The 24,262-nt window shown below is 35.3% G+C and overlaps 4 protein-coding genes across 4 annotated transcripts; 2 read left to right on the forward strand and 2 right to left on the reverse strand.

The window, feature by feature from the left end:
- Positions 1–429: 429 nt before the first annotated feature.
- Positions 430–3,471, reverse strand: LOC125820952 (uncharacterized). The gene is made up of 2 exons (XM_049500375.1): positions 3,245–3,471; positions 430–2,487 (listed from the first exon to the last, which is right to left on the reverse strand). The coding sequence occupies exons 1-2, from the start codon at positions 3,443–3,445 to the stop codon at positions 562–564; spliced, it is 2,127 nt and encodes a 708-aa protein (XP_049356332.1). The 5' UTR covers positions 3,446–3,471; the 3' UTR covers positions 430–561.
- A 3,763-nt stretch (positions 3,472–7,234) lies between these two features.
- LOC125820933 (disease resistance protein SUMM2-like) lies at positions 7,235–17,209 on the reverse strand. Its single transcript, XM_049500356.1, has 3 exons — positions 17,149–17,209; positions 8,198–10,245; positions 7,235–7,744 (listed from the first exon to the last, which is right to left on the reverse strand). The coding sequence occupies exons 2-3, from the start codon at positions 10,232–10,234 to the stop codon at positions 7,235–7,237; spliced, it is 2,547 nt and encodes an 848-aa protein (XP_049356313.1). The 5' UTR covers positions 10,235–10,245; positions 17,149–17,209.
- Positions 17,210–19,907: 2,698 nt separating this feature from the next.
- LOC125820958 (prohibitin-1, mitochondrial-like) lies at positions 19,908–21,744 on the forward strand. The gene is made up of 5 exons (XM_049500382.1): positions 19,908–20,099; positions 20,462–20,578; positions 20,724–20,894; positions 21,117–21,329; positions 21,495–21,744. The coding sequence occupies exons 1-5, from the start codon at positions 19,917–19,919 to the stop codon at positions 21,687–21,689; spliced, it is 879 nt and encodes a 292-aa protein (XP_049356339.1). The 5' UTR covers positions 19,908–19,916; the 3' UTR covers positions 21,690–21,744.
- Positions 21,745–22,284: 540 nt separating this feature from the next.
- Positions 22,285–22,957, forward strand: LOC125820962 (protein DMP6-like). Its single transcript, XM_049500387.1, has 2 exons — positions 22,285–22,489; positions 22,625–22,957. Exons 1-2 carry the CDS (start codon positions 22,285–22,287, stop codon positions 22,954–22,956), a joined length of 537 nt encoding a protein of 178 aa, XP_049356344.1. The 3' UTR covers position 22,957.
- Positions 22,958–24,262: the final 1,305 nt, after the last annotated feature.

Genomic DNA, 24,262 nt, shown 5'->3' on the forward strand with positions numbered 1-24,262 from the left:
TGCACATGCAGTAAATCTCGATGCCTCTGAGAATTGAGTTAATGAAGATGTCCTCAAACAATTGTGTATTTCAAACTTAATCACAGTCATTGAACATTTATAAGCACACCCGACTCCCCCATTAGTATCGTTACCATGTCTGGATGGTAGAAAACATGATTTTCTCGATGAATTCATGAAAATTTCCCAAAATCATCCCTCATCATCCAAAATCTCAAGCTTAGAAGTTGGTGGTTTCCATTTTACACCTTTACCTACTGTTTTGATGAGGCTACTTCTTATTTGCCCCTCTCACCCTCATTATTCTTTTCTGTGTTCTTTCGCAATATTCTTGTATCATAGGGCATGGGAATTTTGTGGGGGAACAGGGGCTGTTAAAGAGAAATGGAAGTGACTAGTAAGTGGAAGCAACAAATTGTGACTTCTACAGGCTAACACAGACGCAAGTATATGTCTTACACTAAAGTAAAAATAGAAACATAATCATCTTACATCGAAATGAAGCAAATATTTAGCGTTCTGTCAGACAACTGTCTATACTACAATTCAGACACATCTGTTTCAGTTCACGTCTTCTCCCTCCTCTTCCATGTTGGCAGCAGAGCCTTCAGAATGATCTTCTTCTTCTTCTTCTTCTTCTGTTTCCTTATCATTTTCAGTGTCAAGGTTGCCATCTTTAAAAGCCATTTCAGCATTTTTCACATGTGTGGAAGAGCTGTGAAGATTGCCAGCCAGCCTTTGTTCTGTGTCTGTAAAAATGGTGTTGTTTTCCTCTTCTGCTCGTGCTGTGCTACTGAGTTTTTGATATCTGACCTCTTCTGAAATTCCTCTTGACTGATCTATCACTCCTGTTTCTTGATCATTCTCAACCTGAAGGTCGTATGCTTTTACATCTCTTTCAGAAATATTTGCATGCTCCGAAGAATTGGTAAGACTGTCAGCCTGTTCTTGTTCTTGATGTTCTCTAATTATGCCCATTGCCTCTTGTGATTGTGTAGTTTCATCTGTTTTTTTGTTTCCGGTGTCTTTTGAAACTCTGTTGACATTAGAAGCAGCTGTCTTTGTAGGCACTTCCTGAGAACTCTGTGACATCTCAGAAACCGTATTGTTGACTTCTCTTTCTTGCCCTTCCTCAGCTATCTCATTTGTGTCAGATTTCCTGCCTTCTAGGATACCTTCTTCGGAGCCTGCTGATTTCTTAGGTGTTGTCTTACGTGGTGGAGCATCATCGAGGTTTGAATTATCATCTTGCATTCTCTGTCTCGTCATATCTAGTTTCTGTTCTGGTTCAGACCTGACTTGGTTTCCAAAATCTTCCTCCAGATTTTTAAATCGTTGGGGTTTATAGGTCATGCCAATCATGCGATCTTCTGGACCATATTTGTTCCCGCTGTCCTTTATCATACTCTTCTCTTGCTTATGCTTCTGCTTCTCTTGTTTACTGCCTCTAACTCTCTCATTTGTTGCACTTTCCTGTATTTCTTTGAAGAACTTTCTGTTTCTCATGCTTACAACGCTTCTTCTTTCAGTATTCACACCACTTTCAGTGACCTTGCTCTTTGCAATTATTCGCTGACTCTTCCCTTTTGTCTTTCTTATCTGCTCCTGCTTCACTCTTGATGCATCTGTACTCTTGTGATTCTCTTTCATTTCTAACTTCATCCCATCTTTATACTTCCGTCCAGACTCCTGGTTATTACCTTGAGAATCTGCAAAATCACCTCCAATTGCTGCTCCATGCTCTTTCCAATCTGTGGCATCTAGTGCACCTACTTCCTTGCTGTGCTTTTGCACTTGACCACTATGATTGATAGTTTCCACAGATGAATCCCCATTATCGTACCTTTTCTCTTCTAGGAAAATTTCTCCAGTGGTCTCTCTTTTGCCATCTAATGTCTGAAAAACGGTGCTGCTTATGTTGTCTGAAACATCTTCTTGAGCAGTTGTCAACTCCTGTTCTCCAGTATTACTCCTCCAGTCAGCAGATCCCTCTCCATCTTGTGCTTGTCCCCTGTCTTCACCTTGCCTCGTGGCTTTTCTATGTATATTTGTTGTTGAATTTTTCTGGTCGTCTCTTTTGATGGATTCATGCAGTTCTTCGGTTTCTCCTCCAGTTGCTTCTTTTGTACCTGCAGCCTTGGTGGTGAAGTTAATAGCTGGATTTGATGGATCATCTGCACTCACTGACCAGACCTTTACTGGTATGTCACTTTCGGTTTCATTCTGTTGCAATGATTCAGAAAGAAGCTTAGCCTGGGACTCCTCTGAGTTCATTTCTGTAACTTCTTCTCTAAGCATCTTGATTTCATCCTGTTTTTCTTCGAGAGCTACTTCGATTATTCTTTGTTCATCTTTAAGAGAAGAGATTGTTGATCTCATTTCCATGATCCTGCTTTCGAGATCCCTTTTCTGCATTCGAAGCCACTGCATCTTGGATTTCATTTCCTCCGCTTTCCTTTTAGCTTCTTTCGTATGATCTCTTTCTTTCTGTCCCACAGATGACATACACTATTAGTTAGTTTTTTTTTTTGGTTCCCACCCAGCGTTCGGTACCCACATTGGAGCCCGATCGAGCTGGGAAGTCCCACATTAGAGGGTAAAACGCTCTCTAACAAAGGCAACTCCATACCTAGGGGACTTGAACCCGAGACCTCTAGTTAAGGACCACTCCATCATAAGCCGGTAACAAATACTATTAGTTTGTGTGGTGTTGTATTTTTAGCATACAAGTTTGTTTCTGATCTGTCATTTGAGTCCTTAGTTACGCGGACTCTTCACTTTTGATGCTGCACCCATCTTGGATTCTTCAAAAATACACTACTTTTGGTGAATCCAACACGCACCCGTTTGCATTTTTGAAGAGTCCGAGCAACATACTCATTTCAGAATCAAAGGCTCAAACTAAATCGAAAGAGTTTATCATTTTTCTTAAAATCTTAAAACCCATCACCTGTTAAATCTTTGTTTTAACTGCAGCAAATGTTTTATTTTTCAAACCCTCATGAACAAAATGAAAGTTCAGGTCGACGGTCTAACAACTGAGCTACTAAAATCCGGCAACAAATGGTTTGAAAGTTTAAACTTAGAGCCACCAACAGTAACATGACTACATGCATGACTAACTATAGTCGTGGTGGAGTGATAAATACTTCTTCATTCTTAATTAGAGATTTCTGGTTCGAATTTTGGACATGGAGCTGACAGACACACAGAAGAAAAAAGAAACAGAGATTTGAGAGAGCACCTGCAAGAGGAGTCTAAGATGGATGAGTTCAATTTGTTTTTCTTTAACAAGGAGGTTGAAGATGCGCCTTTCTCTGAGCTTGTGTAGAATGATTACTCCAAATAATGCAACCCCAAAAGCAAGAAGCAATAACACTGCATATGTTGTTCTTCCTCTGTTGTGACTCTGCATGTGTCCCTTCATGCTTCCTCCTTTTGCCATCTCACTTTCACTCTACAAATTTATAAAAAAAAATAAAAATGGAGGAAACAAGAATGAAACCCCCTCTCTCTCTAGCTCTTCCTATATGAAAGTGTCACATCTTGCATGTTTCTTGTCATCTCAAAGTGGTTTTCAAACTGCCTCCTCCCCTCCCCTCTCTTTTTTTCTATTTCTATGCACACACACATGGAGGTACATAATGGTGTGTATGACAATGTTTATAAAAAATTTCATCTTTGGTTGATAGTTTATTTTAAAAAAAATACTAATCCCTCTGTTCCTTTTTAGTTGTTATGTTGCGCTTTTTAAAAGTTAATTTTGACTGATTTTCAAAGCTAATTAGATTACATTAATTCGTTATTTTAAACTAAAAATTTAGATATTCAACGACTATACGGAAAGTACTATAAATTGCAATTTTTTACATCATTATAATTGAAAAAAATATATCGTAACATGTTAGTTTTTATCGTTTGACTCTAAAAAAGAAAATCATGACAACTAAAAAGGAATGGAGGAAATACTATCTTTTTTTGGGAAAACAACTTCTACAAGCGACATTTAGCTTTTTTTCGTCCTCCAACACACGAGATCTCACCCCCACTCCCCATAGCTCCCACCTCCACCACTCCACAGTCCTACCTCAATCTCGTCCTATAATAATAACAAAATCAACATATAGAGTGTAATTTCACATGTGTATTCTGAGGACGATGATGTGTATGCAATCTTAATCTTAAAATAAAGGTAGAGATGTTATTTTCAATGGACCTTGTTGTTGTTGTCAAACACCAGAAAATTACTTATTTTTTAAAAGATAACTTTCTCTACTCACTTTTACTTGTCCACCCTTTAAAAAATAGATTTTTACCTTTGACTCGTCACTTTTAATAAACATATCAAAAAGATAATTATATTTTTTCATGTTTTACCCTCAATATTAATTACTTATTCTTCAAATCATTTTTCAAGAACTAATATTAAACATCAATTAATATAAGTATTATAATAAATACTTACATAATTATTTCTGAATTGATGTGGAAAGTCTAAAATGGACAAGTAAAAATTAAGAAAGAAAGTGTTTTTTGTTGGAACCAAACAACACCCTAAGGAAAAGAGTGGCGGAAATAACAAAGTTATAAGGAAAAATGTGCATGACATGGGAATGTACATTTCTTGCATTTCTTTTTAGTTTCGTTTAATACAAATAAATACTACCTTCTGTCGCCTGACTGGCCACTCGGTGTTTCTGGTACCCATATTGAAGTCAGACTAAATTTAGATTCACGTCAGAAAGTCTCATATTAAAGATAAAGTGTTCTTTAACAAAAGCAACTTCATACTCAAGAAAATTCGTACTCGAAACCTTTGATTAAAAATGAAGAAGTACTTACCACTCCACCACAATTTCGATAACTGTATTTCATTGCAAGATAATTGGCTTTTCTACTTTTTAAAAGTCGCTGAGAGGGCAGGCAAAAACTGTAACACCGTTTATTGTGATCAACCAGGTCTCATTAGTCTTTGCATACTTTAATTGTGACAGTGGCTTTAATTTAATTTAAGTCTTTTCCTTTTTCATCCGTTACAACAGCAACATACACAATATAATCCGATAAACGAAGCCAATAGAAGCTAAGGTGGTCTGTATATAACTTTATTTTTAAAATTACAGTAATGGATTTAGAATTTTCACTAAGAAGATAATGCTTGAAATTTTAACTTGGAACATCATTTTAAACCCCTAAACTATTGAGTCAATCTCTAATTTTGTGTTCCGGGAATTCAAATAAATAAACAAATATACATATACTAGAATTTCAAAAGCTACATCTATTTCATATGCATGATATACTAGAATTCTTGAAACATTCACAAAGGAAGTTCAATTATGTTAACAAGCTGTGTCTAAAAGATATATAACTAATGTTAGAATCTGTGTCTTGCAAATGTGCAAGAGACCTTAAATTCTCACGTTCCAGCTTGCATTATGTTAACAGGTCCCACCACCAACTCTAACTAAGAAGTTGAGTCATTCTTTTTTTTCTCCAGAAATAGAATAGAATAAAAAATGAGATAGTCTATATCCTGTATCGATCATAGGATGATCAAGGACAAAAAGGAAACTGTACTACAATAAATATAATTGTTGCTATGGTGCAAAATATACATATCTGAATCACTCGAACAAACAATAGCTCTCGAATCCATTGAACGTACTGCAAAATTCAATATCATCGTGAACATATTTCAGGATCACGACGATTACATATATCTGTTGCTCATAATCAGCAGCATGATGGTGCTCATCCTCGCCTTGGTGACGAGGACAACATTGTCATTCATTCACTGGTGCAGGCTTAAACTTGATGAATCTGCTTGCTAGTAAAAAAAAAAAGAGCAAAAAGTTGTAGCTGAAATTGAAAACAGGATGGAAAATTTTGCTACTACTCAATATGACATTGACTTCTTACAAATGATAAGCACAACAATGCAAATAAAAACATTACCTTTTTATCTATATGCTGCAGCTCCACCAGTAAGGCTCGGGACACCATCAGGCGGGAGCTGGGCAAATACTGCCCCAATTTCAGGGGCATCCAGTGGGCTGGATAGGCCCAACCAGAGCATGTACGTCTAGAAGTGGTCTCGCGAGCCAGAGGTATACCAGAAAAGGTATTTTTACTGATTTTTCTCCTGAAATAATAATTGAAATATACATGAAAATGAAGTCTGTTAATTCGGGACTGATTCATCAGAACTGTGCATACAACAAACAAACTATGGTTTTGTGTAAGCTAAAAAGAAGTATTTGAGTGGGATACAAAAGAGCATTTCAGGATGTTCAAACATAAACGAAGCTTCATTAGCACATTAATCCTGTTTTCATGGACAGCTTTTCTAGCGTTTGAGACGTCATATGGAACCTCAAATCTCTCTTTATTTGTTTCTTAATATGCCAAACTTCTACAGTGATTTCATATGACAGTTTCATATAGCATTCCCCAGCAAGAATCTTTGCTGATACTTTCACAGACTAGATAGTTTTTAGCACTCCAACACTCGAACTTGGTTATACTTCATGTTCTTATCCACGAAGCAGCCACTATACAGCAAAGATAAACGGGATACAGGATTTTCAATATGAGCCTGACCTCCACTTCCACCCAAATAAAAAGGAAAAACTAGTTGGATCCAATATGACAATCTGTAGTTTAAGCCTGTTAAACAAGAGAATGACACGAAGAACAACTACTGCGTCTCATTCATGAACTGTTAAACAAGACAGTACAGTTCAATACGATATAGGCTGTGGTACTCGATGTTGCTCAGGCTTTCCAAAATTGTTACTGCACCCATGTTGGATTCCAAAAATGCTCTACTTCTGGAGATCTGAGCAATATAGGTAGTACTGCTCTATAACTAAAAGATAGAGAAAATGCATGATTATGAGAAGGAAACAAAGTCATCTTTTGCCAAAGGCCCAAACTCAAGACCATCGTGTAGTAGGAAATAAGTCGGGACCATAAAACTGTAATCAAAACAAGGATAAATCTTTCTATTACTATCAGTATTTTGGGATTCCTGCCAGAAATAGCCATTGTGCATGATACGATTTTTCAGATATTTTGCCTACTCAATCAACTCCCTACATCTATTCTCTTTATCGTTGAAAAGAAACATATGATGTGAAAAATTTAAAGTTGTGATTTCAAATCAATGTTGATTAGCTAACAATTTGAAAAGTCTTTTAAGAGCATAAGCATGTTACTTACTGTAAGAATGTTATCGACCCCCGAAAGAAGAATTTCCAGAGCTGCCACTGTGACTATGTTCAAAAGCAGGAGAAGAATACTCCCTTTCGGGTCTAAGGAGTGGAGCAAGAAGGGACGTTGCAGTAGGGTGCTTCCTCCTTAACGCCTGCCACCAACTTGTGCTTCCTTTTATCTGTTTGAGAGAGGCAGCGAGTTGCTGCCTCATTTCCAAAAAGAAGGGAAGTATTTTCAGCTCTGGACATTCTACGACTTCTATAGTCGTTAACGAATCACAAATCATTGGACCTCTGCATATGCTTCTCAGTCTTGGTATAGAAACTAATCTTAATTTTTGCAAACTTGGGAGGACCACTTCACCATTGTTCTCTTGAATGATCTCTTCATTTTCCGCATCAGTGACTATGATCTCCTCCAGCATCGAACAGTTTTCCAACTCGAGCTTTTCGAGGTTTTTGAGATGCTGCACTAACTCAAGTGGTAACAGAGTCATGAGATTATCACAAGCAATAACATTCAACACCTTAAGGTTTGAAAGAGTGCCTGTTGGTGGAATCCCCTTACATATATTCTGCAGTCTGCTCAGGCCCTCAATCTCTAGCAACTCTAAATTAGGAAATGTGCCCCACTCGGGAGTTATAATCCACTCCATCTCATCACAGTACTTTATTTTGCAACGTTTCAGGTCGGAGGAATCGTTCATAATAAACATAGGTAAGTGAGTGATTCCAGAACATTCATGAATGACCAACTCAAGTATACCTGGCAACCAAGAAGAGGCTTCTGTTTCAACAATGTAAATCCCAAAGAATCCTACGCTATTTTTTCCGGGTAGTTTAGAGGATTGGGGATAGCCTACACAAAATTTGAAACTCTCAAGAGTGTTCCAGTGATCTGATAAGACATAATAGTTGAAGTCCTGCAAGTTGCTGAAATTGGCTTCAAGGGTTGTCAAGATGGTGCAGCGTTTCAAAACGTTAACAAAATCGGAACCGAACATTAGAGGTTGCCATAGACCAATAGTTAAGAGACTCTCCAGAAATCTGTATGTTCCTAAAATTTGAATATCAAATTCATTAAGCGTAGTGTGGGAGAGATCCAGATGCTTCAAATTGAGTAACATTTCCATCCCCGGGGGCACAGACTCAATTGATGTAGAAGAGAGATCTAAAACCCTCAGCTCCTTTAGCCTTTCCATTGTTGGCACGTGATGCAAGTTCCAACAACTTCGTAGAAGCAAAGCATGAAGGTTTTTGAGATTAGAAAGTGAATCAGGCAACCCAGAGATGCCTGTGTAAGATAAGTCCAGAACTTTAAGACTTTTTAGATGGTTAAAGAAAGAAGGATGTACTCCCTTGGTCAGTGAATTATACTGCAATAGCAAGGTGGTTAACTGAGGACATCTCGGTTCCAAAATCAAAGAGTTCAAATCATTTCTCATTAACGAGATTCGTTCAAGCCCTACGAGCCATTCACTCTCAACTGGTGGGACACGCATCTCATGTCCTGCTCGGATCATAAAGAGTGGACTCTCTCTTGTAACAGCTATCGCCATATCCCTAATGAGGTCATGCATCTTGACATATTCATTCAAACTACCTTCTTGACATCCAATGATCTCTAGAAGGCACGCATGTTTCAGTTCATCTAATATCATCTTTCCCTGCAGCATCTTGGATTCTCCGTACCCAAGATTATCCAACAGGCCTTCCCATGACCAGTACTTAATCAGTTCTTCGGTCTCGATATGATGATCCTCTGGGTACAATGTGCAATAAAGAAAACATGAACGAGTCACATTGTCCTTCAGTCTTTCATAGCTAAATCTCAGACGTGCAAAGACTCGATTCTCCATGCCTTCTATTCTTCCCGTTGCACTTTTCAGCTGGCTTAATGCATTTTTCCATTGCCTCAGATCATTTTCTCTTCTTAAAGCCCGACCAACTGTTACAACAGCTAGTGGGAGACCTCCACACTCCTTTGACACATCCTTGGCAACAGCTTGTAATGTTGGAGATGCTAGCACCTCCTCACCGACCTTTTGTTTAAAGAGGTTCCATGCTTCTTCCTCTGAAAGAACACTAACTTCAACTTCCCTCACTGATTCCATGCCACGACAAACTATCTTGGATCTAGAAGTTATTATCAACTTGCAGTCATATCCGTAATATGGGTATGGGATTCCTATAACCTCCAAAGGAAATGCTTCCCACAAATCATCTATAATCAAAACAAATCTACTTCTTCGCATCAACGCTTCAAGTAATTGAGCTGCTCTTGTCATTTCATCATCTTCATCGTCAAAAGATAAACCTATTGCTCTAGCAATATCTTTTTGCAATTTCTGGACATTTGAATCGTTGGATGCTGTGACCCAAATGACATAATCAAAAATTGTGCTCTCTCTCAAAATACGATTATTGATTTCCACGAGGATGGATGTCTTACCCACACCCCCCATTCCATAAATACCAATTATCCCAGAGTGTTCATCATTCAAATACTCCCATACAGTCTCCAAACTTCTTTGAGCAGATTCTCCTACTAATGAGGATGCTGGCAATATCTTTCCCCTCCGAGGCATCATATCAACCAACGAAGCATCTGGAAATATGCTCTGGCCCAGGAGCCTGTCAACTTCTTTAATTTTCTTATTGATGCGTTTCCCCTGCTTAAATCGAGACATATAATTTGGCAAACATCTGTTTAAACACCTCTTGTCTATAGTAAGTTTCTCTTGCATGCTGGCAATACTACTTGCAATCTTTCTTACATTGATAAGCCACATGTTTACCTCAGCCTTTGGCTCCATACCACGCCATACATTTTCCACATGTAACTTCCTTTTGATATCCTCCTCCCGAGCTTTAAGCAATTCCATCTTTTCATTAAGTCTATTTGCTAATGCACGAGGCCTTCTCAGGTATGTACATGTTTCAGAAACGGATTGACGAGAACAGGTCTCTCCACAAAAACACTGCATCATGTTAACCACTGCACCAACGATTTCCATGGCAAGTATGTCTGCAAAGCAACAGAAGGAAAAGATAAAGAAAAACAAAAGCAACAATGAGGGGCTCATCTATGCTGATATCTAAGTAAAAGATATTGAATCCAATTCTAGCCTAAGAGCTAAATTATGAGGTGAAGAATGTTCAAGACCAAGAAACTACAACTCATATCCCAGATAATGTCGGACTCTAACACGCCTCCACCCCTTCCGGGAATGCTGATACATGAGATTGGGAAATTACACAGTTGGTTAAAGTAGTTAGGAATGGATACCTCAGTTAGTCCAGTTAGTTAGGATAGTTACAATTCTGTTCATTCTGTTAGGATCAGTTAGCTAGTCAATTCATTCTTACTTTATATGCTCTCTTCTTCTACTTTTTCTATCTTCTTATAAACCAACAAATCTGGGCCCTGTATACGATAGGAGATGTGGTGATCAAAGGATCCAGAGAGAACATTTATTACCAACTCCTGGAAGTGATAATCCTGCAAGAAATAAGGGATTCAACAGAAGGAGGATAAGCTTGGAGGAGATTAATGACAAATGTAGGAATCTGAAACAGGCTCTATATTCTAGATTTAGAGGAATTAGAAGAGGAATAGATTCAGACTGAGATGGCAGTTTGACAGTTTCAAAAGTTTCTCAAAGGCATCAGGTTTGGTAGCCAACCTTAGCAAAAGCTCTATTTACCGTGGTGGGTATGTCAAGTGCTAAGGAACAAGAGCTTATTGATTTACTGGGGTTTAGTAAAGGTGATCTGCCCTTTAGGTACTTGGGGGTTCCCTTAAGTACTTAGCGGGTATCTATTGTCCAATGTCAACCTTTGCTTGAAAAAATGTTGGGGAGAATCAAATCATGGACTACCAAGTTTTTTTCATATGCAGGTAAAACCCAACTGATAAAATCCGTGCTGTTCTCTATCCAAGTATTCTGGGCACAAGTTTTTGTATTACCTAAGAAGGTGATCCAGAAGGCCAGTTCCAGAACCTTCTTGTGTACTGGGGGTCCTGAACTATCAAAAAGAGCACTACTTGCCTGGGATAAAGTATGCTATCCAAAAGTTGCTGGGGGTCTGAATATTTTAGATGTGGCCACATGGAATAAGGCTACAATTAATAAGCTCCTATGGAACATATGCATGAAGAAAGATAAGTTGTGGGTAAAGTGGATTCACTTCTATTATGGGAACAGAGACTTGCTGATGGACATTCCCAAACAGGCCTCGTGGATCATTCAAAGGACCCTTAAGGCTACTAAATACTTTGCTCAAGCAGGATATGGTGTGGAAGACATCTTAACTATGCCTAACTTCTCAATAAAGCAATTCTATGTAAAGCTGAGAGGACAGTTTCAGAAGGTGCCATGGAGAAGACTGGTTTGTAACAATAGTGGCCTTCCTAGATGGATTTTTATTTTGAGACTGGCTGCACTTGCAAGATTAAACACTCAGGATAGACTAGTCCAGTGGGGGTGTAACTACAAATCAGATGTGCCCTATGTGTGAGAAGGAACCTGAATGTTTAAACTATTTGTTTTTTGTATGTCATGAGGTATCTACGGAAGTATGGAAGAAACTACTGAAGTGGATTGGCATCACAAAGGTCCCTGCTCAATGGTCAGAAGAACTGAAATGGGCTGAATTGCATGCTAATCCAAAAGATGAGGTCTAAAGAATGATGTTGGCTGCTGCACTATACTATCTCTGGAGGGAAAGGAATACTTGAGTATTTCAAAACAAAAGATAGACTCCTCAGGCTATGATCAGACTCATCATACAGGACATTCATGCTAGAGCTGCAAACCAGAATAGACTTGCAGCAAGGCTGCAAAATTACAACTCTTATCCTACCTAATACTTATTCGATAATGATATAATTAGGTGTTGACTATGCGTCTTTCTTGTCATTTGTTTCAAAAGATCCTTAGTAAAGATAACCGTGGGGCTATGTCCAACAGTATATGCTATGTAATGATTAGTTACAAAAAAAAGAGATGGAATTGAACACATCTATAGAGGAGATGGAGATATCTATTCATGCTCTAAATGGTTCACTGAGATTTACAACTCTAAAAGACCATTACACATCCTAGTTGATACTGGAAGCTATCATAATTTCATTCATCCTCAACTATTGTGGGATGCACTACCTGCACCATAATTATCTAATTGCTAAACAAAAAAATCCTGACTCCACCTTTGTCTATTCCGAGTATAGTTGGTAACAAAGAAAAAATAGGGAGTAGGTATAAACATTCCTCACACTATCAATTGATATAGAACTACATTTCATCACAGAATATTTAACAGATATTCATGTCTACATATACACATCAAAATATTCATTAACTTACTATGAAAAAAGATGGACAGAATTTGAATACTAACCACTTTGATTTCTCTAGTGTTCTTGAGAGGCTCCTTTTCGAAAAAATATCACAAGGAAATTATCAATATGATTGATGAGTATGAATACTATACAATGAAGATAACTTTGCCCTGTAATTTATTGAGGCAATGAAAGTCTAAGGCCAGCTACGAGTTGACTTATGTTTATCATCATATCATATCATATCATATATTATTATAAGTGGGAACAGCTTAACCTCAAAAGTTGAATTACGAAAATACCCCTGTATTAAATTAAAAAGTAATAAAAATTAATTAATTAAATAATAATTATATACCATATTATTATATTATTATACTAATGCTAATCATCATATACCTACTTGTTTGTTTTCTCCGTTTGTTGGCTTCTCATTTCCTTCCTAATCTTAATTATTCTCTCTCTACTTATAAATATTCACCTGTTGTTATAATAATTATAATAAAGAAGGGGAATGAAGAGTTGTAAGGTAATTAATTATGAGAGAAATGTTCACTTTATTGCTATATAATTATGATAATAAAATATAAAGATAATGAAGAGTTGCAAGGGTAAAAAAATTTTGAGAGCTATAATATAAAATAAAGAGAATGAAGAGTTGCGAGGGTAATAAATTTGGAGAGCTATATATAATATTTGTGTAGCAAAGAGGTGGCCAGCCGATGGTCATTATTTTTGCAAAAATGCATGATCATTAAATAAAATTTTCATTTCTCTCTAAATACATTAGTTGATTACTTATTACTTTCATTGTATTTTTTGCTTTTTACAGAAGAAAAATGTGTATAAGTTCTAAAAGTTCATACGGAGCATGCAATGATGGAAATGGATATTGGAAATTTTCAAGGAGGTTGAAATCCATTTATTCACAAAGTTAGTTTTTAACATTATCTAATATATTTTCATATTTTGAGAAAATTCTCTTTTAATATTTAGTTTTTAGGTAATTGTCGGAGGAATTCAAATCGGTGCTTTCACTGATTTACATACTTTGGGTAAGTGAATTGAATTCTCTTCTTCCTTTCTTTGTCATTTCACATAATATATATATTCGTTGCTTTTCTTTCTTCCATTTAATTTTTCACCTTATTTTGTTAGAGCTTAATTTTTCATGTTTCAGATCTGACCTAGCTATCATTTTGGAAGAAAATTATTGTAGATAATAATTATGACCATATCTAACTATTATGTTGTTTATCTCATTTTGCTCCAATATTACTTTTTTGGTTCCTTTACACTAGATCTTCTAGGTACAGAAGAAAAAGAATATCATTGTCTTTTTAGAACTGTCAGGGATAGTAGCATTAGTGTTGCATTTGGATCGAAGACGTCATCATATGTGATAATATTGATAGATAGAGAATGAATATTTGGAAGACAATAGATTTTATCACTATGCATGGATTAGAATGAAATAAAGATATATACTCTTTTATACACTAATAATTTTTATTTTTTATTTTTTATTCTAATTGATGTAGATGAAGGATACATATCTCTCGAAGGTGTTTGGAAATGTTCCAAAAATTTAAATTTTGGTTTTATTTCATGTAAATTGGTTCCTTTGTAAGTGATTTTTATATTTATTCTTAAAATTTTCTTTTTATGTTTTCAAATTGGATATAGGATCTACATGTAAAGTGCGTAATGAGAGATTATTGAGGATAAGTTATATCGGCATATTCATACCATTACATGTTATATTATCTTAATTAGCTTCACATTTCTTGCTTGATGGCAAATGCAACATTCCACTGTTATGATTTCAGAAATCAAATTGCTGCTGAATTCTTTTTTGGTTTCACATTACGTGTTTGATATCTAAACAGGTGCTCGAATAAACAGACACTACTAATAGATTTTCTTTTTAATTTTTAGGATTTAAATCTGAGACCTTTGTGCTGTTAAATTAAAAATATGTCAAATTTATTAATTAACCTTTAATCTATAGCGGTCTTAAAGAAAAAATATTGTTTCAACTATATGTAACACTAATATAAAACATTACCAAATATCATAGGTTATTACTAGGATGATAAAGACTAAAGAGTGTACCATAATAATCCATATATATGGTTTCATCGTGACATTGTCACTTAGATGAACATTAAAAAAAAAAAAAAAAAAAAACCTTACACAATTTTGCAAGTTTCATATTAAAATTAGAATCTTCACTAAGAAAAATTCAAAATATAGCGAAATAAACAGAGATCTATTCTTCGAATCACAAGCAAAATAGAAAAAAATCATTCTGAATTAAGGAGATGAAGGTTTTTCATGTGTGGGCAAAAGTTGAGCTCTACAAAAGGGACATGTTTTCTTCCTCATCAACCACTTCTTGATACATTCAACATGAAATTCATGGCCACATTGAAGTGTACCAATAGTATCTTCATCATTATATTCAATTAAGCAAATAGCACATGCTTCTTGTTCTTCAACAATAACATCATCAACACCACTTATATCCATAGTTGGAACATGATAAGTTCTTGTTTTCAAATACTCAAACACGTCCTCGTCCTCATAATCATCATCATCGTCGTCGTCCGAAAAATCATTATAATTTTCTTCATCATCATCCACTTGAATAGTTGTGTTATAAATATTCACTGAATACAAATGCCTTTGAAAAATTGTTTCATCATGTCGTAAAATTGTAGGAAGACCTTGTTGATCATCAGACATAATATTGTTACTAATTTCTTCAAGTAAAAAATAATCTCTTGAAGAAAAGGACATAATCTAGAAATTGGAGGTTCAATTTAATGAACTAGGGTTAATTAATATATCCTATTTATAGAATGAAATAATTATTTTCTAGTTTTATTAGGATTGGGGCATTATTTTTTATTTTTTTTGCCTAACATTTTTTAATTCTTTTTCTGGTTTTATCCCCACTTCTCCTTTTCCCAATATGATAGGACTAGGGTCTAATTCTATCTACACATGAAGTCTTTTCTTAAATAATGAATCACTGTATAATTTATAGGGAGACCTAAGCTACACACAAATATAAATAGTTATGTGGTCGATAAAATCTTTTCTTTATGGGCATCCTATCAAATATGATCACGTATTTTCGAATATGTTGTTATATTATACATGTATTCGCCTTTTCATTTTATTTTAACTTTTTATGTTTTTACATGTGTCCGAATATAGAGAACGGGCACGACTCCCCTTCTCTCCATTCTACCATCCTAGTTCTAAGTTTCGGGGTTGAGTCAGATAGGACAAGATCCAATTAAATTCCCATAAATACATTCCTTGCCAAATGGGGAAAAAGTATTGAATGTGAGGAAATGTTCCATCATGAACTGTTAAACATCATGACAGTACAATTCAATATGCTGTAGAACTCTATGTTGCTCGGACTTTTTAAAATTGTTGTCACACCCTTATTGTTGGATTCCAAAAATGCACTATTTTTGGGCATCGCAGAGTGTGGCCTAATGGTCGATGATGTGGTTGAGAGTCCTGAAAAGGAAACGAAGTCAACTTTTGCCAAAAGTTTCAAACTCGAAAACATCACACTGTAGGAGGAAATAAGTCTGTAACATAAAATTGTAATCAACACACTGCAGCAGAAGAATACTCCCTTTCGGGTCTAAGGAGTGGAGCAAGAAGGGACATCGCGGTAGGACGCTTCCTCTTTAACGTCCGCCACCATCCTCTCACTTTCTATGCTCTCTTCTTTTTCTATCTTCTTATAAACCAACAAATCTAGGCCCTGTATACTATAGGAGATGTGGTGATCAAAGGATCCAGAGCAAACATTTATTACCAACTCCTGGAAGTGATAATCAATAGATTCAGACTGTGTAACGAACCCGAATTCTCAACAGCAAATATTCAAATATTATGTAATGCTTGATAATCAAATTATCACAGCAACACTTAAACTATTGAATTACAACCAAAAAGTACTGAAATAACAACTACGATAGAGATGAGTTATGAGGATGAGAAGCTTTGACTCTAGAAGAAGAAGAGAGGACAGACATTGTCTCTTCAATGTGCATGAATTCTCCAAATCACAGTGACAACCCTTTTATCTCTACTCAACCTAGATCCCGAGCAAATCTATTGTTGGGCTGTCTTATTCTTAGGCCTCTTCGTGGTTTAGCCCCAGGCCTAACAACTTGTCTTGCCTCTAGGCTATTTGTGTTCACAACAATACTCCCCTCCTCAATAAGAACCTTGTCCTCAAGGTTGTAGAGCAATGGCAACAATAAAACAATAACACTCTGGTAAAGTGAAGGCACTACTAAGGTCTAAGGCAACTGCACCATAATTGTCGAACTGATAAACAAAAAATTTTGACTCCGCCTTTGTCTATTCCGAGTATAGTTGGTAACAAAGAAAAAATATGGGGTAGGTATATATAAACATTCCTCACACTATCAATTGATATAGAATTATATTTCATCACAGAAATTTTGACAGATATTCATGTATACAAATAGACATCAAAATATTCACTAACTTACAATGAAAAAAGATAGACAGAATTTGAATACTAACCACTTTGATTTCTCTAGTGTTCTTGAGGCGAAGGCTCCTTATCTTCTTTTTCTATGAAAAAAGGTAATTTTGCCCAGGCAATAGAAGTCAAGGCCAGCTACGAGTTGACTTGAAGTCAATCTTCATATATTGTATATATAAAGAGAAGCTTCACATTTCTAGGATTTAAATTCGAGACCTTCTGTGGACTGACTACAACTTTTTGTCCTTCAACTATTCATACTGTATGCGAAAATTTAAAATATTGTTTCAACTATATGTAACACTAATATAAAACATTACCAAATATCATAAGTTATTTCTTGGATAATAAAGAGTGTACCATAATCCATATAATATCATTTCATCATGACATTGTCACTTGGATGAACATTTTAAAAAAAAAAAAAACTTCCACAATTTTTGCAAGTTTCATATTAAAATTAGAATTTTCACTACGGAAATTCAAAATACGGCAAAATAAAAACTAACCTACTCTTCGAATCACAAGCAAAAATAGAATAAAATCATTCCAAATTAAGGGGATGAAGTTTTTTCATGTGTGGGCAAAAGTTGAGCTCTACAAAAGGGACATGTTTTCTTCCTTATCAACCACTTGTTGATACATTCAACATGAAATTCATGGCCACATTGAAGTGTACCAACAGTATCTTCATCATTATATTCAATTAAGCAAATAGCACATGCTTCTTGTTCCTCAACAATAACATCATCATCACCACTTATATCCATAGTTGGAACATGATAAGTTCTTGTTTTAGAATATTCAGACACGTCCACTTCCTCATCGTCCTCATCATCATCGTCGTCGTCATCATCATTGTCCGAAAATTCACTATAATTTTCTTCGTCATCATCAACTTCATTAACAATAGGTTGGGCAGGTACTATAGGAGTTGTGTGAATAGTTCGCATGCGCACTCGTTGCGTATCTACATTATTATTGATTGTTTCATCATCTGGTAATATTGTAGGAGGACTTTGTTGATCATGAGACATAATATTGTTACTAATTTCTTGGAGAACAAAATAATTTCTTGAAGAAAATGACATAATCTAAAAAAAAATTGAGAGTTTAATTTAATGAACTAGGGTTAATTAATATTTTCTTCTTCTGGTTTTATCCTAGGTTTCCTTTTCCCAATCAAATTCTATCTACACATGAAGTCTTTTTTAAAGTATAGTTCCATATTTTATATCGACAATAATAATATTTTTGAAAATTGACAAAAAAAAATAATTAATGAATCAATCAACACAAGTTTTAGATAGAGTGAAATAAGTTTGGCCTAAGTTTAGTATAAAGAATCACTATATAATTACCTACAAAAAATCAAACTATTAATCCGAATCGATTGTAACTAGAAGGGAGGTGAGATCTACTTATTAATTTTATATTAGATGAATGGTTTCACTATGATCATTCGGGAGACCTAGGCTCACGCGCTACACACAAGTACATGAATTGTAGTTTTAATATGTAGTATATTATGTACATGTATTTGCCTTTCTATTTTTTAAAAAGTTGTTTTTACACACGTCCGAATATTAAACAGGCATGACTCCCGTTCTCCCCATTTTACCGTCCAAACAAGTCGATTGTTCTAAGTTTTGGATTGAGTCGGATAGGACCAGATCCAAATTTGATCATATATAGCCTTAAGTTCAGGTGTGGTACTATGGCCAAACTGAAAACTTAAGGATTTGATTCCCCACCTTGTAATTTCTACTTATGAGCTGTTCAAATTTACTTAAGTTTCCCTCAAAAAAAAAAATTGTTCAGTGCATACTCTTATCTTAAGTAAATCATCTTTCATTTACTTTCACGTCGAATTTTACAAGTTCAAATTCTTCAATAAAAATATTTAATTTATTTTAGTTATGATTTTCTTTAAGTTGGATTATATCTTAAAAACAAAATTAAAACTTTTTTTCTCACTGTAACACAATATTAGGACAAATATGTAGTAATAAAATTCTCAAGGACATATTTGACCATTTTAAATAAATCATTAAGCCCTAAACTATTAATAAAACCCCTTTTCCATGTTTCCATTAAACCCCATTTCAGTTCTAACTTTCTAGAAAATTCCTTCCCTGCATTTCGATCAGGTAAAAAGATCTTCCTCTTAAAAGTTCCATTCTTTTTTATCTGCGCATTATATTTTTTTTTGTATTTTTGTTATGTATGTATTTTTTAAAAAAATAAAAAATTAATAATTGTGTGTTCTGCATAATTTTGACAATTTCCTATTGAATTACTTAATAAAATTGTAACAATGTAACATTGCATTGGTGTACAATGTAGTATGTCGAATTGAATGGGTTGATAAATATGAATCTTGACTCATCAAAGCCTTTCTAACTCGAACTATTGTTGTTTTTCGGTTGGTCATGGAGATTTCCTTGATATTCACAATCTTAGTGAACATAATGTAAATTTTGTCAAGTTCTTTACATTAGAGATGATGAAATTGAATTGTGTGTTGACTAATCATAACTCATAAGAGTTAATGGTTACTTGTAAAAGCTCTTCAGGATGTTCTGTTTCAATTTGTTTGTCTTTGTTCTGACTAAACACGGATTTTAAGAAAGTAACGAAGATTTTTGGATCTTGTGGTCTTTAATTAAAGATCGATATGCAGATCTTATGGCATTAAACATGTCATGTGAAAAGTTGGAGCTGAAAAGATGTTTTCTTTTTGAAACCGAGGAAGTACTTGTTATAATGATGAGTTTTATTGTGTTTACTCTCAGGGACTAGTTAAATGGATCTCAAGAATGTTAAGGTTCCTAAGATGCCTGGTGCTGGTGGTGCCGCCACTTCTCCCTTGATCAAGTTTGGGCTTGTTATCGGTCTTGGTGTGTATGGAATTGCTAACAGTCTCTACAATGTTGATGGCGGGAATCGTGCCATTGTTTTTAACCGTATTCTTGGTGTTAAAGATAAGGTATGCCTTGTACTCTCTCTATTGGACTAGGATGATATTTGGAAATCAGATTGACTTGACTCTAGCATTCGTCGAGTAAAATGTTTGCTTCTATCGTTTAGCAAGCAGGGTGTGTTTGCTTCTATCGTTTGAGTAAAATGTATAAATCAGTATGTGTTGTTCATATTTCTTCTGTACCTTGATGTCCATGCACATTCAAGTATATTATGGTTTGAAGATATTGTCATCTACTAATTTTATCGTATTTTCAATATGGTGGTTTATGGTGTACAACCTCGTATATGAACCTTTAGACCTGGCTTTCATATACTTCAGACTTGTCTTATGTGTTTTTGATGCACGATGCTCTGCTTGATGAATAGGTTTATCCAGAAGGGACGCATTTCATGATTCCTTGGATTGATAGGCCTGTGATATATGACGTTCGTGCACGTCCACATCTAGTGGAGAGTACTTCTGGAAGTCGTGACCTTCAGATGGTAATTTTTTTCTCAATACCTGCATTGCTCTTGATCCAAGAAATATAAAAGGAAAAGAGAAACCGAAAGAAGGGGGATTGCGGATAGGCTTGCTAAAAGAATGAATGGTTGTAGACATTGATCTTGCTCCTTGATGATTTTTCAGGTAAAGATTGGACTTCGAGTTCTCACACGTCCAGTACCAGATCAACTACCCACTATTTACCGATCACTTGGTGAAAATTATAATGAACGAGTCCTGCCTTCAATTATTCATGAAACTTTGAAATCTGTGGTTGCGCAGTACAATGCTAGCCAGCTTATCACCCAGAGAGAGGTATGTGTGAGAGGACATGTACCTACTTCATGTGTTGATGTTGCTATCGCTTGAAGTGTAGAAGTAATTATTGTGCTATAAGGCGGTAACTGGTAATACATCATCGGTACTAAGTACTGTATGTGGTTGCATCAATTGTGAGGAATGTTCTGTATTTGGCTGTCATAGAAACTCATAAGGTTCTTCGTCATTTTTTTTTTCAATTGTGTGTAACTCGTGCAGAATGTTAGTAGAGAAATACGGAAGATCTTAACTGAGAGGGCAGCCAACTTCAACATCGCTTTAGATGATGTCTCGATAACAAGCCTGACTTTTGGAAAGGAGTTCACAGCTGCAATTGAAGCGAAACAGGTGGCTGCTCAAGAAGCTGAGAGAGCAAAGTTTATTGTGGAAAAAGCTGAGCAAGATAAACGAAGCGCTGTTATTAGAGCTCAGGTCAAAATTAGTTCCCGATCTTATCCTTCTATCTTTAATCTTAGCTCCCATTTAGCCATAGGTTTACTTAAAGTTGTGATTTTTGAAATTTGAAAAGTCAATTACTGCTTCAACCTGTCATCATTTTATATGGAGCTTGAGTTCCTATTTGTATTGTTCTCGCAGGGTGAGGCTAAGAGCGCGCAGCTGATTGGTCAAGCTATCGCTAACAATCCAGCATTCATCACTCTCAGGAAAATCGAAGCAGCAAGAGACATTGCACATACCATTTCGAATTCAGCCAACAAAGCCTACTTGAGTGCTGATGAATTGTTGCTCAATCTTCAGGACTTGAACTTGAATAGCACTGGACGAAAATGAGAACGTAGGACGCTACCATTAGCTAAACTGTTTGTTATTTCGTCATTTCATTTTCTTCCTCAGACTGTTTAAATTTGCAGGTGAAATCCTCTAGGATGATGTTAAATTTGCAATTGAAATAAATATATGGTCTCACATTTTGTGTCTTCTTTTCCTCTTAAAAATGTTCCTTGCAGGCCATATAGGCATATACTAATATACCCAAAAACGCGAGTAATCACGCTCAAAAGGGCATAAATATGTATTATGCCTATAGTATACTTTGGAGAGTTTGTTTTCAGTAATATAATTAACGTATCCTAGACTCATTTAAAACAATTAAGTTACGTTATCAAACCATAATTTAATAAACCCTGGCAATCAACATTCTATATTTATTTACGTAAAATAAAGGCGTGAATTAATTCTAGCCTTAAAATCTTTTACTAAAAACCCATATACCCTTTTTAATAACAAATGAACCAAAGCCCTGCATCAAAATCTCTGTTTTTGGAGACTTTGTTGCTGTATATATATTTCTAAAAACTCTCCCAAATTATAAATGCATTGAACTAAAACCTTCAACAACAAAGAATTACTACAAGATTCAACAAATATGGAGGCCACCAAGAACTCAAATTCCGTCGCAATAAATACAGAGAAATTAGGAACAGAATCTGCTGTTACATCTGAAAATCAATTGGAAATACCTTTGTTAGAAGATTTACAACTTGTTGATAAACCACAGAAAACACCAGCACAAAAAGTCATTAGAAAAACATTCAAAAAAACAGCCATTTTATCAAATCTTTTGCCTTCAGGTTCTGTTCTTGCATTCCAAATATTATCACCAGTTATAACACATGAAGGACAATGTCATTCCTCAATAAGTCATTCTATGACATTAATCCTTTTGGGAATTTGCGCGATTTCTTGTTTTTTCCTCTGTTTTACAGACAGTTTTCGTGACGAAAGAGGGAAAGTTCGTTATGGATTGGCTACATTCAGGGGTTTATGGATTATTGATGGCTCATCTCCTCCTGAGGATGCAGCAATATATAAGCTGAAATTCATTGATTTCTTTCATGCTTTTTTGTCAATACTTGTTTTTTGTGCTGTCGCGGCGTTTGATCAGAATGTGATGAAATGTTTGTACCCTTCTCCGTCTCCAGATGCTCAGGAGATTCTCGCGATATTGCCAATGGCAGTTGGGGTGATTTGCACGTTTTTGTTCGTTGTTTTTCCTACAACTCGTCATGGAATTGGATTTCCTCTTTCGCGTTGTTAGACTCATACTATTTCATTTTCTCCTACACAATGCAATCGATTGAAAGGATTAACAACAGTCCATAAAAGATATCTATCTTGTTTTCAGATTGCAGAAGTTTTATCTAACAGCGTGCTGAATGTAAAGAAACTCTTGAATCTTATTATTGACACAAGGAGTGATTTCAATGTAGAAGCAAAAGAGATCTACTTTGTTTCAATACCATGGGGGAGATACTCTACTCATATTTGTATCTTTGTATAAACAGGGTCAAAAGTTCAAGAACACTCTCATCTTTAAGATCGTTTTTATGTGTACAAATTGTCTCCTATGCAAGAGTCCGCAACATAAATGGGCATCAAAATGAACTAAACTATAGAAATGGTTATACTCTCCTTTTTTTTTTGTCTATTTATTTATGAGTAGTTAAACCGTTAAGGGTGTGGCAGTGTGATAATTGATATAGTGGGTTGAAACTTGAAAGGTTTAAAGTCTAGCATAAACAAAAATATTACTATGTGATTTCTTCTATTTTGTCTTAGTCTTGGAGGACAACGTTATTTGATACTTATTATTAGTAGAAAGTGATAGATATCTCGAGAAATTAGTCAAAATGTGTCCAAATTGATCAAAACACCACAATACCAATTGCTAGGAGAATGTGACCGTAAAAATGCATAAATTAATTTGCGTCGTATGTTAGCTCTCATTAGGCATTATTGAACAATAGGTCTCTTGTTATACCGACGACCTACTTTTAGTAGGACACTTCCTTTAATGTGCCTATACATGTGGCGTGAGGAATAATTTTTATTACTCCCTCGATCCTAAATTAGTTAATCACTTTTTATTTTAGGCATAATATATAAACATGACCTTTAACTTGGCTTCAGCGGACAAGTATGTCTTCCTTTGAGTGTGCACAAGTAGACACACACATGTTCTACATAGCATAATACACGTAGAATGTTGCATTTGACACAAATTTTCCATGTAGGACGAATGTGTATTTGTTCAATTTTATACAAGTTTAAAAGTCTACTATTACACACCCAAAGTTAAAAGGCATAATTGTTAGCTGACGCCAAGTTAAGGGTCATGTTTATGTATTATGCCTTCATTTTATATTGTATTTAAGAAATTATAAATAAGAAGATAATTTTATTAATTCACCTCTTAAAAAGCTTTATAGGATTATACAAACAAATGTGAACACTTGCAAAAGGAATTAATTGTAACGGTAATATAGGAAAAATTTATTTTAATTTAGTAAGGTGTAAACTAATATGATAAATGTTTTTAATATAATGATCAATTAATATAGGAC

Source organism: Solanum verrucosum, unplaced genomic scaffold, assembly GCF_900185275.1.
Source record: "Solanum verrucosum unplaced genomic scaffold, falcon-dt-bn FXZP01000289.1, whole genome shotgun sequence".
In the NCBI taxonomy this organism is placed as follows: domain Eukaryota; kingdom Viridiplantae; phylum Streptophyta; class Magnoliopsida; order Solanales; family Solanaceae; genus Solanum; species Solanum verrucosum.